This window comes from Triplophysa rosa, linkage group LG17 (genome assembly GCF_024868665.1).
Source record: "Triplophysa rosa linkage group LG17, Trosa_1v2, whole genome shotgun sequence".
Lineage (NCBI taxonomy): Eukaryota > Metazoa > Chordata > Actinopteri > Cypriniformes > Nemacheilidae > Triplophysa > Triplophysa rosa.
Genome location: NC_079906.1, coordinates 15,678,849 through 15,695,931, shown reverse-complemented (window position 1 = coordinate 15,695,931; position 17,083 = coordinate 15,678,849). Strand labels below are relative to the sequence as shown.

Here is a 17,083-nt window from a genome sequence, read left to right as displayed (position 1 = left end):
GAGCCTACAATACATACATACTGTGGATATCAAAATATAAAATAAATGGCCTCATAAAAGATCATAACTTTTATATATATATCCAAGTGGGATAAATTGATTAAATATTTATTTTTTGTTATTTAAAAAAAAACATTGTCCGGACCTTCGTTTGGAAGAAAGTATAAAGACTGGACCTCTTGGAACTTTAATTGAATACCCCTGCCTTAGAATGAGCTATTTCTATCTACATACAGCGCGGGTCCCCTTGCATGGAATGTTGTTGACATTCAAAAACCATGTTGTTTTTACAGTAGCTCTAAACAGACGAACAGCTCTACAGAACGCGTTTCGTAAATGTATTATTTCTTTCCGCAAAGAAGCGAAAACGTGACGATGTCCTCTCTCGGCCTCCGTAGTGCTTCGAAAGGGAGGAGTGAGTAGTTGGTTGCAATTCTCAACCGTACCCCTAGATGCCGCTAAACAATTCCACACAGCACCTTTAAGGAATACAGTTGTTTATTGTTTGTTTATGTAAGTTCATTGTGGCTTAATTAATGGTAAAAGTCTTCTTTTTTGTTCCGCCAACTAACATATTTGGCCAGTATTACAAAGGAAAATCTATTGTTAGGTTTTATCACCAAACTTGATTAACACACACTGCTAACAAACTGTTTACTTTGATGGTCTTTTTCAGGGCAGAGCTGTAAGTCATGCTGATAACTTGGATAAACATTCCATCACAGTAACATGGCATGTGCCTGAGGCAGGGACTTTCTACTTCAGGTAGTTTTTCCCCTACTAAAATTCTTAACAAACATGTACACATTTTGTTTAATTCAACTCTCCTTTTAGAGCTGCATTCACAAAGACCTTCAGTGACTTTTGGCTAAGAAAGCCAATAGCCAGACTTACAACAGCTGCACCCAGATCAACACCAACCACTGCACTCGCAACTGTAGAAACCACTGAGATCACAACAAATGGTATTTTGCAGAAATCACTGCAACCACAAGCAAACACAACTGCAGTCACTACAAACGGTATTTTGCAGACATTACTGCAAACACAAGCAAACACAACTGCAATCACAACAAACGGTATTTTGCAGACATCACTGCAACCACAGGCAAACACAACTGCAGTCACAACAAATGGTATTGTGCAGACATCACTGCAACCACAGGCAAACACAACTGCAGTCACAACAAATGGTATTGTGCAGACATCACTGCAACCACAGGCAAACACAACTGCAGTCACAACAAATGGTATTGTGCAGACATCACTGCAACCACAGGCAAACACAACTGCAGTCACAACAAATGGTATTGTGCAGACATCACTGCAACCACAGGCAAACACAACTGCAGTCACAACAAATGGTATTGTGCAGACATCACTGCAACCACAGGCAAACACAACTGCAGTCACAACAAATGGTATTGTGCAGACATCACTGCAACCACAGGCAAACACAACTGCAGTCACAACAAATGGTATTGTGCAGACATCACTGCAACCACAGGCAAACACAACTGCAGTCACAACAAATGGTATTGTGCAGACATCACTGCAACCACAGGCAAACACAACTGCAGTCACAACAAATGGTATTGTGCAGACATCACTGCAACCACAAGCAAACACAGCTGCAGTCACAACAAATGGTATTGTGCAGACATCACTGCAACCACAGGCAAACACAACTGCAGTCACAACAAATGGTATTGTGCAGACATCACTGCAACCACAGGCAAACACAACTGCAGTCACTACAAATGGTATTGTGCAGACATCACTGCAACCACAGGCAAACACAACTGCAGTCACAACAAATGGTATTTTGCAGACATCACTGCAACCACAAGCAAACACAGCTGCAGTCACTACAAATGGTATTGTGCAAAATAATACTGCTGCAGACACAATTAATTATTATGTTTTTCTATTTTATTATTTTTTAACAAAAATTTTGTAAAAGAAAAATCTCATTCAAAATTAACTTTCTTTGTTGATCTGAATCAAATGTGATCTGAATCATTATTTTTGAGAAGTTCAATTGTAGGGCCAAATGAAGAATGTACATATTTATTTTCTTATCTATGCTTCCTTCTTATTTCATATTTTATATGTTGTTGTTTCATTTTGCAACTTTACAATTCAAGTCCTGCATTTAATTTTGCTTCCTTCAATAAACCATTGAAAATCTTTGCACAAGACACAACATAACTGCAGATTTGTAAAATTCTTTGTTTTGAGTTGTTTTTGTTAATTCCCCTGTAGGTATGTAGTACATTATAAACATTCTCCATTTAAATTAATTAAACATAACAGTGCTGTATATGAAGCCTGCAGTTTTTTTGGCCTTCTTGACATACATTTTTATTGCACTACACACATATAACAAACTAAGACAGAATCGTCATAAAATCAGTGTCTCTTATGAAGTTGAGCCTAAACATTTAGTCCTGTCAATCATCATTAAGAGAGTATATAACCGGCAGTATCCACGTCACCCAGCGCCAATCCTTCCGGCATCCCTCCTCCTCCCCATCTCCAGCTTCTTAGCTTTTATTCTTCCTCTGTGCAGTTCTATTACAAGGGGAGTTATGCTCGAGCCAAGCCTTGGGTTCGTGCCATCTTCGAGGACAGCAAACCAAGTTTGTTTACTATTAATATGAAAGGTCTAATTTTCCTGATATTGTAGAGGATGAATCTACAGGACTGAGTGGTGCTGGCAACCTGATCTGTGAAGTTTAGCTGATTATCGATCACCACTCCCAGGTTTCTGGCCGTTCTGGAAGATGTGATGGTTGATGAGCCCAGTTGAATGGAGAAGATGTGATAGATCTTAGGGTCGAACGGGATTACAAGCAGGTCTGTTTTAGCAAGGTTCAGCTGCAGGTGATGGTCCTTCATCCAGAGCGAAATGTCGCTCAGGCATGCTGAAATGTGTGCAGACACAGTTGGATCGTCAGGCTGAAATGAGCGGTGGAGTTGTGTGTCATCTGCATAGCAGTGATAGGAAAAGCCATGTTTCCGAATGACAGAGCCAATGGATGTAATGTATACAGAAAAGAGCAACGGCCCAAGCACTGAGCCCTGTGGCACCCCTGTATCAAGATGTTGGGACTCAGAGACCTCACCTCTCCAGGATACTCTAAATGACCTACCTGAGAGGTAAGACCTGAACCATTGTAGCACCATTCCGGAGACACCCATAGACTTGAGGGTCGACAAGGTTAATGGTGTCAAAGGCGGAAGATAGATCCAGTAGGATGAGTACAGATGAGTTCGAGGCGGCTCTTGCCAGTCTCAGGGCTTCAATGACAGAGAGCAGCGCAGTCTCAGTGGAATGACCGCTCTTGAAACTGGCCTCAGCCTCTCTCTTCTTCTCTTCTTGTCCAGACTGCAGCCACAACACCTCAGCGGTTTGATAATGCCTGTACTTGTAGTCAGGACTTAGTTCAGCTGGAGAGGGAGAAACTATGTTTTGAAAGACATCAGAGAATGCCTAAAAGAAGCCAAGGAGAGGGACAACAATTTTCAACAGCAGCTCATTGAGCTCAAGAAGGCCAAGCTGGCCTTTGAAGAGAGGAGACTTGCACTGGAGGAGATGAAGTTGGCAAGGCCCTCCCTTTCTGTGCCAATTCTCTTGCCAGAAGAGTCAGGTAATATGAGTATTGTTCAATGGGGATTCATTCAGTTTCTGTCTTTTCTTGTGCAATCAGAAATGTTTTCTATATGTAGTTATGACTCATCCCACTGTACAATGTCTTTTGCAGGTCCTGGGGAACTGAATAACCCAAATTAATAAAACTATGTTGCAATGTTTTTGATGTCCATGTGTTTTTTGAACCACACAAGGCCTAAGGCCCTGTGAAATAGCATACAAATTCGGAGTTCTTCCAAGTGTTTCTGAAGTGAATTGCTAATGATTGATAATTATTTTCCGACATAAGCATGTAAGTACATATATTAAGGGTGACAGTAGCACAAATCTAGCCAATACATTTCTACAGGTACAGAAAAAATAAGTTTATTGCAGTTTTACCAGCACTGTTCTATGTATACATATTAAGAAGCACAACCTTTGGTCATTCCAAACAGAGGATATAAGGAAGACTTAAGGCCCAATCCCAATTCTATTTTCTACCCCTTCGCTTACCCCTTGCCCCTTCCTCTTGCCCTTGAAACAAAGTGGCAAGGGGAAGGGTTACAAATTTTCCGCTAAGAAATGGGACACCACTACTACACTGGTATACGTCATCATACGTCGTTGCTAGCTCCTAACGTTACATCAGAGGACATACACCGATGCACGGGTATATGACATAAAAATATATTTTCTAATTTCGTGCAATCAGTGCTGTCCACTAGCAAACTTTAGCGATTTTTTTTGCAAACGTTAAAAAAACATCACCGTAAATACAAACACAAGATTGAATGTAACATACATAAAATGAAAAATTGTCATAAAAATCCTTATTACTGAAAAAATTACTTACCTTTATGGGTCTGCTTGCTCGAGTGAGCAGCCATGTTGGAAATTTCTCTTAGCCCTTTGTTTGAAGTGAGGTTCCGAAAAATCTTCGTTTGAAGGGCTATCTGGCCCTTATCCCTACCCCTCCAACCAAAAGAGAATTGAGACACCCCTACCCCTTCACATGAACGTGCGAAAGTGTAGGGGTAAGGGGTAGAATTGGGATTGGGCCTTAATCTATACAAATTCTAAGCGTGCAACGCCATCACTTTCTTCAAGGCAGGGCCTAATGTGATTACTGAAATTGATGATAGGCAGTGGAATGTGTGAACATTATCACAGCCTGATAACCTTCACATGGTTTCTTCAAGTAAGTTAGGATAGTATATAGAGCTTACACCTCATTAGACTTGCAAAGCAAATCATGGCTGCTCTTCAGTTGAGGGTCAGAGAAAGACAACGACAGAGACGACCATGAAGTAGATTGGTGACATTAAATGCCTTTATCAGACAGCATCAAAACCCCTTGGATATCCTTGATGACATGGCTATAATTAGGAGATACCGTCTGCCAAGAGGACAAATAGCCCAACTGCCGAATAGCATTGGACCTCAACTAATGCGTGCCACCAGGAGAAATTTTGTCTTGTCCCTTACACCATCTGTGGATAGCCATGTATATGTATGCCGCAAAGGTTATGCAGCTGTCAACTGCCAGGTGATCTGTGAACATAAGGTTTTGATCACAGACATTGTGGCAAGGTGGCCCGGAAGCACACACGACTCCTACATGTTAACCAATTCATCTGTGGGTCAGGAGGCACAAAACACACAGGGACAGTGGAGGCTGCTTGAGGACAGTGGTTACCCACTGGGGCCATATCTCTTCACCCCTATGTCTAATTGTAGCGAGGAAGGCGGGACGAGAGCCGTGGGGCAGGAAGGCGGGGCCGGTGGTGAGTGATAATGAGTATCAGCTGAACGCGCACCGGTCCCGCATGCCTCTCTCCTCGGCAGTCCCGTCGCTCGTCCTCTTATGCTCCCTAGCTCCCCCGTGAGGCATGCGGGACCGGTGCGCGTACAGCTGATACTCATTATCACTCACGCCACCGGCCCCGCCTTCCTGCCCCACGGCTCTCGTCCCGCCTTCCTCGCTACACTAATCCTATGAATAACAGGGACACAGATTTCAATGAAGGACACCGTGTTGCACGTAGTATTGTGGAACGCACAAGAGGAAGGTGGAAGCTGCGCTTTTAGGCTATTCACCAGTCCAGCGGTGGTCTTCTGTTTGCTCCACAAAAGTGCTGTGCAGTAATAATAGTAACAGCTATGTTGCACAACATTGCGGTGCATATGAGAGGCGGTGGAGGAGTAGGAGGAGGACGAAGATGGCATGGGACCACACGATGAAAAAATCTCAACTCTGAGCAGAAAAGCGCTTGACGTCATGTGTGCTTTTTTCCATTGTCCAATTGAATGAGTGGAGAGGCGGGCCTTCCGATACGGTGACGAAACTTTACAGTTGATTGAAACGTCCGGAGACTGCAATGATGAAGGAGAAACTTGTGCTGGCTGACACTGGTTAACCGAGAAAGGTCCGAGCAAACGCCCTCTGCTTGTACCTTTTTAAAGTTTCTGATAATAAGACAGTTAACAGGAACTAGAGCGCTCGCGCTATAATCCTTGACTGACAGGACAGCTGTTTTGATGGTTACCTAGCAACATAAAAAACGCTGCGCGCTTCTCTTTTCAAAGAGTCAACCAAAAGAGCAGCGCAGCGCGCCTCGCGTTTTCGAACATGAAAAGCGCGTTCTGTGCGATCGTACGCTTATGCTCTATGGATCATCAGTACTGTTGCACGTTCTCGTTATGCTGTATTGCTATGGGTCATCTTGTTATGCTCTATCGCAATGAATTTGTATAATTTTTGCGCGTTCTCGTTATGCTGTATTGTTCTCAATGGTATGTGTGATTTCACACGCAAGAAAATATTTATACCGAAAATAACATTGTATTTAAAGCAAAAATACTCGACTAAAGCAAATAAAAACAAAACAACTGCCCCTCATCCTCTGAGGTGCCCCTCTCAACCCCAACCCCACCTCCGGGCAGGCATCTATTAAAGGTCCTCGCTAAAATATGTCTGTTAACCCTCAGCTAAACATCCTCTGATTCTGCTTATCCGCTCCGTGTTTTCCCGCTCGCTCCCCAGTATCAGACAGTCTCTGTCCGCGCGCTGCATGTAATGTTTTGCTCCTGGTTTTCTATTATTGGTGCTAACTGCTAACAACTTGTACAAAATATCCATGTTCTCATAAGAAAATGAGAATTCTTGTCAAATCAAATTGTTGTATCGATCTGATATAAATAACAACAAATTTGCAGTTATTGGCACACTTGGTAGAAAATGTCTTCACAAAGCTGACAGTTTGTCACACTGTAACTACTGTGCAGTACATTCACCATTATCTTTCTTAGTTTAAACCAGTAATCTATAATATATCATATACTGTAAATTATGAGGAGCCGTTTAGGCCTTAATTATTGAAATGACTCTTACAAACACTTGTGAAATAAAAATATCGATCGAGCTTAGTGAAATTCATTCATACGTGTATGGAGGACTAAACCTGCAAAAACTATAAATAAATGAATGTATAAATAAATAAATATATAAACGAATAAATGTAATAATATGAAAATAAATACAGGACTGAATGGTTTGATAAAACAAAATAATTCGTTTTAGCTATTATTGATCTTAGCTTTAACTTTTCTTTTCATTTTTTAAATTAATTTATTATTTTTTGTGTCCATTTTTAATTATTTTTAATTATTATTATTTTTTATTTTTAGATTATTTTATTTATCATTTCCTTTTATTTTTACATTTATTTATTTATACGTTTATTTATTTTTATATTTATTTATTATCGCATGTATTTATTTCCACTTTTATTTATTTATTCTTGTATTTATTCTTACTTTTCTGTGTCTTGTATGATAATTAGATGGGTTGGTCTTGCCTACTATTGGTTCAGCGTAGATTGAAGCGTTTGATCGATTACTCTTGACTTGTTTTGGACTAACGTCACGTCACTCACTGATCGTTTGCTTCGTGTATAACGTTAAGTAACTATGTCGGGCGCACAATTAGCTAGAGAGTTACAGCATTTAGCCAATGAAGTCGATAACCATGCATCAAATGACTGTGTGTCATTCAGATTAGATGCATTTATTGATGATTTATTACAGATTGACGGCGAGATAAATGACAAAGTTCTCCCTCGGTTGTTAGCCTCTTTGCAGCACATTCAAAGTCTGTGCGAGTCAGAGGGTGCTATGGTGGCGTTACAGTTCAACTGGTGAAAATCATAAAGCACAAAATGTAATAAGGTTTAACTACACAGATGAGCTTGTAAACCGAAGTCGCAAGCTAACGCTTTGTCAAAGTGATAGTTATAAGCAGCCTTTCGGTTAGAAAAAGCGTAAAGATTTAATGTAACATGATGTAACATAATGTAAATGAATTGAGACATAGTGAACTTAAGTCACAAGTTAACACGGTAGTAATGAGCATCGTTCTTTCACTACAGGGGCCATCAAATGGAAACCATTCCTTCTAAAAAGACGTGGTTACTAAACGGTACTCGTAAACTACATTCCATAAGAGATAAATAACACAGAGGTCACAAGTTAAAACGGGCATATTCCCTTGATTCATCCAGCTGCATATTGTTGTGTGACATCTTGATATTATTGCAAAGATCCGCAGCAGCTAGCATTGCGAAATAGCTTAGTGTGATTGTTACCGTAGTGACACGCTGCCTCGCTTTATTGTATGGGTACGAATCCCGTGTCAAATCGCTTTATTTATTTTTTCACCTCGCTTCAGCCGTTACGGGCGATCATACCAATAATTTGCAATCTTAACAAGAATGTCAAAATCATGTAACAAGAAAGTCTGTGTTTATTAGACATCTTAATATCAAGTCGTCTTGTGCTTTCAGAATCGACGAATCTGCTGAGGTCGTTCATGCACCTCTTTGGCAGAGGACCTGTAACCGGAACTTGGTCACCACCTTAGCACCCCCTGACTCGCACAGATTTTGAAGAACTTTGTCATTTATCTCGCCGTCAATCTGTAATAAATCATCAATAAATGCATCTAATCTGAATGACACATAGTCATTTGATGCATGGTTATCGACTTCATTGGCTAAATGCTGTAACTCTCTAGCTAATTGTGCGCCCGCCATAGTTACTTAACGTTATACACGAAGCAAACGATCAGTGAGTGACGTGACGTTAGTCCAAAACAAGTCAAGAGTAATCGATCAAACGCTTCAATCTACGCTGAACCAATAGTAGGCAAGACCAACCCATCTAATTATCATACAAGACACAGAAAAGTAAGAATAAATACAAGAATAAATAAATAAAAGTGGAAATAAATACATGCGATAATAAATAAATATAAAAATAAATAAACGTATAAATAAATAAATGTAAAAATAAAAGGAAATGATAAATAAAATAATCTAAAAATAAAAAATAATAATAATTAAAAATAATTAAAAATGGACACAAAAAATAATAAATTAATTTAAAAAATGAAAAGAAAAGTTAAAGCTAAGATCAATAATAGCTAAAACGAATTATTTTGTTTTATCAAACCATTCAGTCCTGTATTTATTTTCATATTATTACATTTATTCGTTTATATATTTATTTATTTATACATTCATTTATTTATAGTTTTTGCAGGTTTAGTCCTCCACATACGTGTGCCTGAAATACCTCTTACAAGCACTAGTGAAATAAAAATATCGATCGAGCTTAGTGAAATTCATCCACATGTATTACTGAAATACTTCTTATAACTGCTAGTGAAATTCTCAGAGGCGTGAAATGATAAATATGGGCCCAGGTTCACTTCTGATTTCCTGGGCAAGAAAAGCCATACAAGCATTTAATGGTAAAATGTAAAATATCACTACAACTACAGCATATTTCACACATTGTAGGTAGTATTGTGCTGCATGCCTCTTGGCAGACATTTTATCCAAAGAGACCTACGTAGAGTAAATCAAGATATACATCTGGAAATCAAACCCATGATTTTCACCATTTTGATACAGAGGCCATGTATCGGCTATGGGACCCATATATTAAACATAGATAACATAGATAAACATTTGTTTTCATTGTTGTTGGGTTTTCTGTACCAAACTGGATGAGCCCGTTGGGCTCATGGAGTCAAGGGCCCTTGGGCACTGACCGTAGGCTCCACACACACAGCCATTAGATGGCACCACGAATTCATACAATGCAGTCGGCATTAAATCGCATGTAATAATTGTATTTGAAACGCAGCATTTCGCAGTTTTTTAACGAGGACATTGCAATCTTTGAATGGCAGCTTTTAAATGTTTACTTATAGCAAGGAAATGTATAATACTATCCGGTGGACGGACAGCAGTGCTGCTAGGTAGGCCTATAACAGTTAACCCAAATCTTAAGCTACTGTAAAAAACGATGCATTCAAAATAAGGCAAGAGAACTTTCTTCGGATGTGTCTGATATCAGACACTGCAGACGGCTGCCCCACACTGGTCGTTTAACGAATATCATCATATTTTTTCAAGTTTAAAATGGGACTTGCTTAAAACGGACTTACTGCCCTGTAATAAATATTTTAGAATAGTATAAAAAGCAAAAATATAGTTTCGCATATGTAGTTAACGTGTATTAAATGACGTCTCTCTAAATACACGCATTGACACATTTGATAGGCGGGTTAAAACATTTGAAAGGCGGGTTCAGGCAGTAGCCTATATGGAACAGTGAAAAGGTACGAATCATTTCAAAGCTCTCAAAGGTTCTCGTCACAGCGTTGCTCTGTTATTTCAAATGAACCCAGGGAGTATTCTTTCTCTTTTATTTGGCTGTGCCATGTTGCAGTTGATTTGCTGTTACAGTGATGGATCTTTATTGGAAGAAGAATGTCAAGGAATGAACATCAACCACGGAAAGCCACCACAAAACAGCGAATCGCCGTTTACCGTCGATCCAGAGAACGAAACCTTCAATGATTCATACGTGGGAAGGAACATTTCCGGTAGATGGGCAACAATTATTTTTGCATATGTGATTTTGACATTAAAATAATGATATAATAATTCGGAAATAGAACAAAATATTAACGTTATAGACTTTCTTTCTTTCTTTCTTTCTTTCTTTCTTTCTTTCTTTCTTTCTTTCTTTCTTTCTTTCTTTCTTTCTTTCTTTCTTATTAATACTGCTATATCATTAAATTAGAAATATAAAATAAGCCTTAGCCTATTAATAACATAAGCAAAAGCCTATTAATAAACATATTATTTTTCTTTTAAATTAAGGTAATGTACGTATTTTAATGAAGGAAAATAGCAAAAGAGAAATTTAAATAAAACAAAATAAAAAAAGGTTTCTTTCTCCCACGTATGAAAATTACACAAACACAGATTTTAAGGTATAGTGGGTTTTAAAGGCCTACCAAATCTAAAATGTGTTATTGTTTATCTGTCATTTTTTCACAGTGGTGCTTTCAACTACATCATCTCCGTTTAATGGTTTTATGCTGGAGGCTTATGAGTGTGAGGGGTGTAAACCTGCTGGGACTTTCAGTTTGACTGACCCGAGCAGCACAGTCCTCCTGAAATGTGATGGCCATTCTGTGAGTTCTCTCACTTTTTAAAAAGGCTTCTTACACTTTAATCACACTTCAATCTAAATTGCAAATGCTTTGGTTTTCCCAACCCATTTTATTTTTGTAATACAATGTATTTTTGGAGTGAGACAGGAAACTCAAGAAGAATGTAGGGCAATACATTTACAACAACAAATTTAGGTCGGGTCGATGTATTAAGAAAGTGAGTTAAAAAAATGTTCAAACTTCAGTTCACCAACAAACATTACCTAATGCGTCAGCTAACATGAACTAAAAATGATTAGTGTATATTTGTAGCCTTTATTAATCTTAGGTAATGTTAATACAATTCTCATTGTTCATGTTAGTTACAGTTTAGAAACAGATTAATAAACGCTGTTGATGTTTTGTCCATTGTTAGTATGTTAACTAAAGTAATGATAAAAATGTAACTTTACTGTAAATTAATGATGAAAATACTGTACTGTTTACTTATATGGCCTTTTTCAGGACAGAGCTGTAAGTCACAGTAATAACTTCAATAAATATTCCATCACAGTAAAATGGCATGTGCCTGCGGCAGGAACCTTCCACTTCAGGTACTTTTTCTTTTTAACAAAATAATAGAACTCTATAACCATTTTTTTCATGCTTCATGTTGTATTCATATTAAAATGCCAGAATTTTTGCACCTTAATGGACTTTCCATTTAGAGCTGCATTCACACAGACCTTCAGTGTCTTTTGGCTAAGAAAGCCGATACAAGCTACAACAGTAGCACCCACAACAACCACTCAAGCAACCCCTTCAGAAACCAATGCAGACACTTCAATCACTGCAACCCCCACCACAAGTACCGCTTTTACCACTACATATACCACTGGAACAGATGCTGCTACCACAACCAACAATACAGGCTCCACTGCAGGTACCACTGCAATCACAACTGCAGAAACCAATGCAACCAACAATGCAGGTACCACTGCAATCACAACTGCAGAAACCAATGCAACCAACAATGCAGGTACCACTGCAATCACAACTGCAGAAACCAATGCAACCAACAATGCAGGTACCACTGCAATCACAACTGCAGAAACCAATGCAGGTACCACTACAATCACAGCTGCAGAAACCAATGCAACCAACAATGCAGGTACCACTGCAATCACAGCTGCAGAAACCACTGCAATCACAGCAAATAGTACTGCAGATACAAGCAAACAAAACAATACAAACTGAAACAATAAAAAAAGAAAACCGGGGCAGCTATCACAGCAGGCACCATTGCAACCACAAACAGATACAACTGCATTCACTGCAAGAACCACCACATGTTCTCCTTTCAAGTTTTCACTTCTCTGCATTTAAAATGCAGTAATTTCAGTACTCAATGATCTGCATTGTTTTTGCAGGACCAAATGAAGCATATACATGTTAATTTGTTCTTGTTCATGCTTCCTCATTTTAATATTTCAGTTTTATATGTATATGTTGCAGTTCACGTTTTGATTATCTTTACACTTTAACCATTACAAGTCCTCTGTATAACTGTACCTCTATCAAAAGCATATTTTAAAAAGTCTTTCTATGTACAGGACAAAAGAAGATATCAGTGTTTATTTGTTATGTGGTTCTAACACTTAACTTTTGTTTTAATTTACCTGTAGTCACACCACTGTCTCCGGTGCCTATGGATTATGTGGTATGCACATTATTTGCATTTTACAAATCTAATAAGTCTTGCAAGGCTATCTTGCCACATTCTTTAATTATACAAGCCTGATCTCACTGGAGTTCAAAACTGTTTTACAAGGCGAGTTTATATGTATTCGTACAATGTTAATCTTACAAAAACATATGATTAAAAGAAAAAAGCTAAATTGAAGCGCTACCCCTAACTTGACAGTCACTGGAGTGAAAACGAATCGTACTAAAGCGCATGAAGGAGATTGTTCAAATTGGTACAAATCAGTCACCTCGTAAAATAGTTATGAATTGCTGTGAGATTGTGTTGGATTTTACCTCGATCTTTAGTCCATAAATCAACTGCTTTAGTTAATTAATTTGTGTATATTATGTTTTTTTTAACTTTGCATTTGTTTGTCTTTTTGTTTATATTTGCACACTACACATTTCAGAGATGTGTTTTAGCACTGTTATTGTTCAGTCGTCTGTGCTTTCTTGGTGGATGGTCTGTCCAGTTCATTACACCTGTTCAGAGAAATGTAAGAAATTAAGTGTCTTAAAATGCACGAAAAACATTTTTCATATCTGCCATTGAAGTACCAAGTCTGTTTTTATAACTGACACAATGTCATCACTTGCATTAGACTCCTATCTCTTCGATTCATCCAAATTACTGTATATTTAGTAACTTTTACAGATGGCAAAAACTGTCTCTCTTCACAGGTCGCCAAAATTCTGTTTGTCCTTGAATTAGCATCCAAAATTATTGCTTTCATCCTCGTATTGATAAGAGCCAAAAAAGTAAGAAATTGCATTTCTGCCATTATATATTTTATATTATATTAATATCTTATAATTGTTGCCTAATTTAGTAGATAAAATTTCAAGTGATCACAATTTTTCTCCTTTATGAGCATTTTTTAGTACCCATCTGTGTGGCAGTGTGCTGGTTTCAGGGTTGAATTTACTGCTTTGACAGGGATTGCCATGGTTTTAAGTTTGCTGCACACCATCACTATTTTCCTTTTCTGTGGACCAAGCCATGAGTTGTGAGTGTTATCTTTAAATGTTATACAGCTTTTTGCAGGCAGAGTATACAGGGAGTTTTATGTTTGTATTCAGATCAGCTCATATTACTGTGACCTGCATTATCATTTCTGCATTTAACTGTGTGTGTGTTGAACTTTAATTATAGAAGGAAGTGTTGGCTTTGTGCTGCCATAGTGGTTCATCTGCTAAATACTTGCATCACAAGTAAGGTTATGCTTTTCACAGTCCTTATCGGTGCATACAATTTCTGTTCATATTTTGTACAACTTACCATTAACGTAAAGTGAATAGGTTTTTCCAGCTTAGCTATATGTTGTTGAACTTACTTTTATCTACAATTTTAAATATTATAATATTTTAGGCAAAGGTGATCATGTCAAAGACTTTTATTAAAATGTATTTTACTGTTCCAAACCTGTAATTTTGTTTCTTTGCTCAAAGCAATTGTTTATTTACTTCCACATTTAGTGTTTGGCATAGGTGTAAATATAAACTACATTTATAATAACATTTAAAAATGTGCTGCAGTATCAATACACAATTGTTCTCTTATTCTCTTATCCACCTGTTTTCCCTCATCTCTTTTGTTTCTGTTTGTACTCTCATTTTAGCTGCTACAATATTTGTTGGAGTGTGGTGTTTTCAAGGGCGCTGGCTACCAATTTTAATGGGTGCTTATGTAATTTGGGAGATCTTGCTTCACCTGATCTCACTTAGGTGTGACCAAATAGAAAAAAAACAGATAAGAAGACACACTGGAGGTAAAAACATTGACTCACTTAAGATTCTAGAGAAAAATCCTCCACCTAATGCTTGTTACTATATTTAGTAGACTTTATACAGAATACTATTTGTGATTAGTCATACTCTCAGAATGATTTTTCAAAACGTATGAATTTGTCATATTTTACTTTTTTCCTATGTTATATCATACTTTTGTGTGAACTTCCACCAGCTATTTTCTCTGTTAAATGTATTTAATCTTATTTGATTGCTTTTTTTTACCTCAGCAGGAATTCAGAATCAGGGTATGAGAAGGAGGGTAAGTGAACTTTTCATATATTATCCTATACTTGTAGAAAACAATTCCAGTTCCAGTTTACTAAATGCTCAATGTAAACATTATACTGTTGTTCTTTTATAGGATTCGAAATAACACTGTCATATCACACATTTTCAATTTGTTTTCTTTGCAGATACTCCAGTCGATCGTTTTAGGCGTTTTCTCTGTTTTTAATATAATGTTTACAATTGCACTTATAACAGGAGTCTTTGTGACCTCCATGGTATTGGGACTAGATTGACTAGGACTTAAATTAGGACATTTAGGCCCGGTTACATAGACAAGGCTTAGCTTAAACCAGGACTATGCCTTAGTTAAATTAGGTTATTTAAATCGCTTTTATTAAAATGTCTTACATAAAAATATTAATTACATATTAAAAATATGTCAGGGCAATTTATTTTCCGTTAAGACAGCTCAAACTTTCATTTTAGTCTGGGACTAATCCTAAACCTTGTCTGTGAAACCGGGCATTAAATAGTTACAAACATGCCTTACAAATAATTGTTATTTGTGTGCATTTTAAGACAAAACAATGGCACAGATATATTTTTAGATATGTCAGTGCAGCTGTCTAGTCTTAAGTCCTGTATGGGAAACTACCCCAAAGTCTTTTTGTATGATGAAAGCGTTCTGATATTGATAATCTGCTATTTATCTATCTATCACATTACTGTATATTTACATATTTCCCCCTAGATCTCTACTTTTTCGTTGTTTACAGTTTTTTGTGGGTTATTACAGTAAAATGTAATTATTTAAAACAGAATTTAGCTGAAATAAATGTGCATAGATTTGTCATTTACTAATTCACAATGTGCTACTTTACGAAGCTTTTTGATAGAAACTGTGAAGTTAACTCTTAACCTAAAGTAAGCTGCACATTGGCATGTTACATGTGTATGATTTGAAGCAAGAATATAAAAGGTGATGATGAATCGTGGCACAATAAATATTTTACATGTATTTGCAACTTTTCAAATCAGAAAAGTTTTTAAATGATAGCATGTTGGTTCATGCTTTTAAATCTTGCTGTCTAAACAATGGTCATAGTCCTTTTTGCCATCATCTAAGAACTCTTTTCCTGAGCCGGTGGACTTGAGTGCTGATAGTATTATAAATGTAACAAAATTGTGCAGCATTCCCACATAAAGTGAAAAAAGTGAAAGTGACCTATTTGTCACCCGAAATGTGACCTCTGCATTTAACCCATCCAGTGAGTAGTGAACACACGTACATCCGGAGCAGTGGGCAGCTATCACTGCAGCGCCCGGGGAGCAACTTGGGTTAAGGTGCCTTTTCTCAAGGGCACCTCAAGTCGTTACCCGCCGGCCCGAATCGAACCGGCAACCTTCCGACTCTCTAACCATTAGGCCACGACTGCCATGTAGATCTGCAATAAACATTATTTAGTAAAGTTCACCAGTTCATACATAGATATTCTGACAAAGTAGTGCTTGAATACTGAAAACTGTGCAAAGAAATATATTGGAATATTATCTGACATTTCCTGGTGTGTAACTTCTCACAGTAATAAATTACTTTCTGTTTATCTTCCTGGTTCACTGTAATTTTAATCTCACTGGCACAGACCAACAGATTTATAACAAATCACATTTTTGTTGTTAAAAGCCCTTTGAACCTTTAATGATCTCTTTACCAATCACTTCCATCATAGTGAGTTCGCTGGAATTGTTTACAGCACCCGAGTGTTGACTTAAGTGTCAGAACACTCAAATAAAAATTACACCCACAGAATTCCAGATAAGCTCCTCGGCCCCCGTTCACACAGTTCTAGGACATTTCCTACCTACTCTGTGGTTTTTAAAACAACCTGATAATCTGATCATGCCCTTTATCAGACCATGAAAGTATTCACACACAACTCTGTTGAACACATTTTACCATTCTGCAGATTTTGTCTGAGCGTGTAACATTATACCTGGCACTGAGGAGATAACTCACAAATGCCATGATGTACCTTAACATAAAAAAGGACTGGCACTTATTTAGTTTCATATGAAACCTTTTGAATTCCAAACACCTGTTGCCTAGATGCTGTTAAAATGGACAGTAACCTACAAATAAAACACTGTTAAAGGCGGGGTGTCCGATTTCTCTT

The 17,083-nt window shown here is 37.7% G+C and overlaps 1 protein-coding gene across 4 annotated transcripts; it reads left to right on the top strand.

Annotated features, from left to right (window-relative positions):
• The first annotated feature begins 9,242 nt into the window (after nucleotides 1-9,242).
• On the top strand, nucleotides 9,243-16,796 carry LOC130568607 (putative ferric-chelate reductase 1). 4 transcript variants are annotated; one of them, XM_057357563.1, is made up of 12 exons: nucleotides 9,243-10,589; nucleotides 11,050-11,186; nucleotides 11,670-11,758; nucleotides 11,873-12,315; nucleotides 12,830-12,864; nucleotides 13,301-13,387; nucleotides 13,572-13,649; nucleotides 13,773-13,897; nucleotides 14,044-14,102; nucleotides 14,510-14,659; nucleotides 14,912-14,940; nucleotides 15,095-16,796. In XM_057357563.1, the coding sequence occupies exons 1-12, from the start codon at nucleotides 10,382-10,384 to the stop codon at nucleotides 15,200-15,202; spliced, it is 1,548 nt and encodes a 515-aa protein (XP_057213546.1). In that variant the 5' UTR covers nucleotides 9,243-10,381; the 3' UTR covers nucleotides 15,203-16,796. The 4 variants fall into 4 exon arrangements, with proteins under 4 accessions (XP_057213546.1, XP_057213547.1, XP_057213545.1 ...); XM_057357564.1 differs by having other exon boundaries at nucleotides 9,244-10,589; nucleotides 13,791-13,897; nucleotides 14,909-14,940; nucleotides 15,095-16,795; XM_057357562.1 differs by having other exon boundaries at nucleotides 9,245-10,589; nucleotides 14,909-14,940; nucleotides 15,095-16,794.
• Nucleotides 16,797-17,083: the final 287 nt, after the last annotated feature.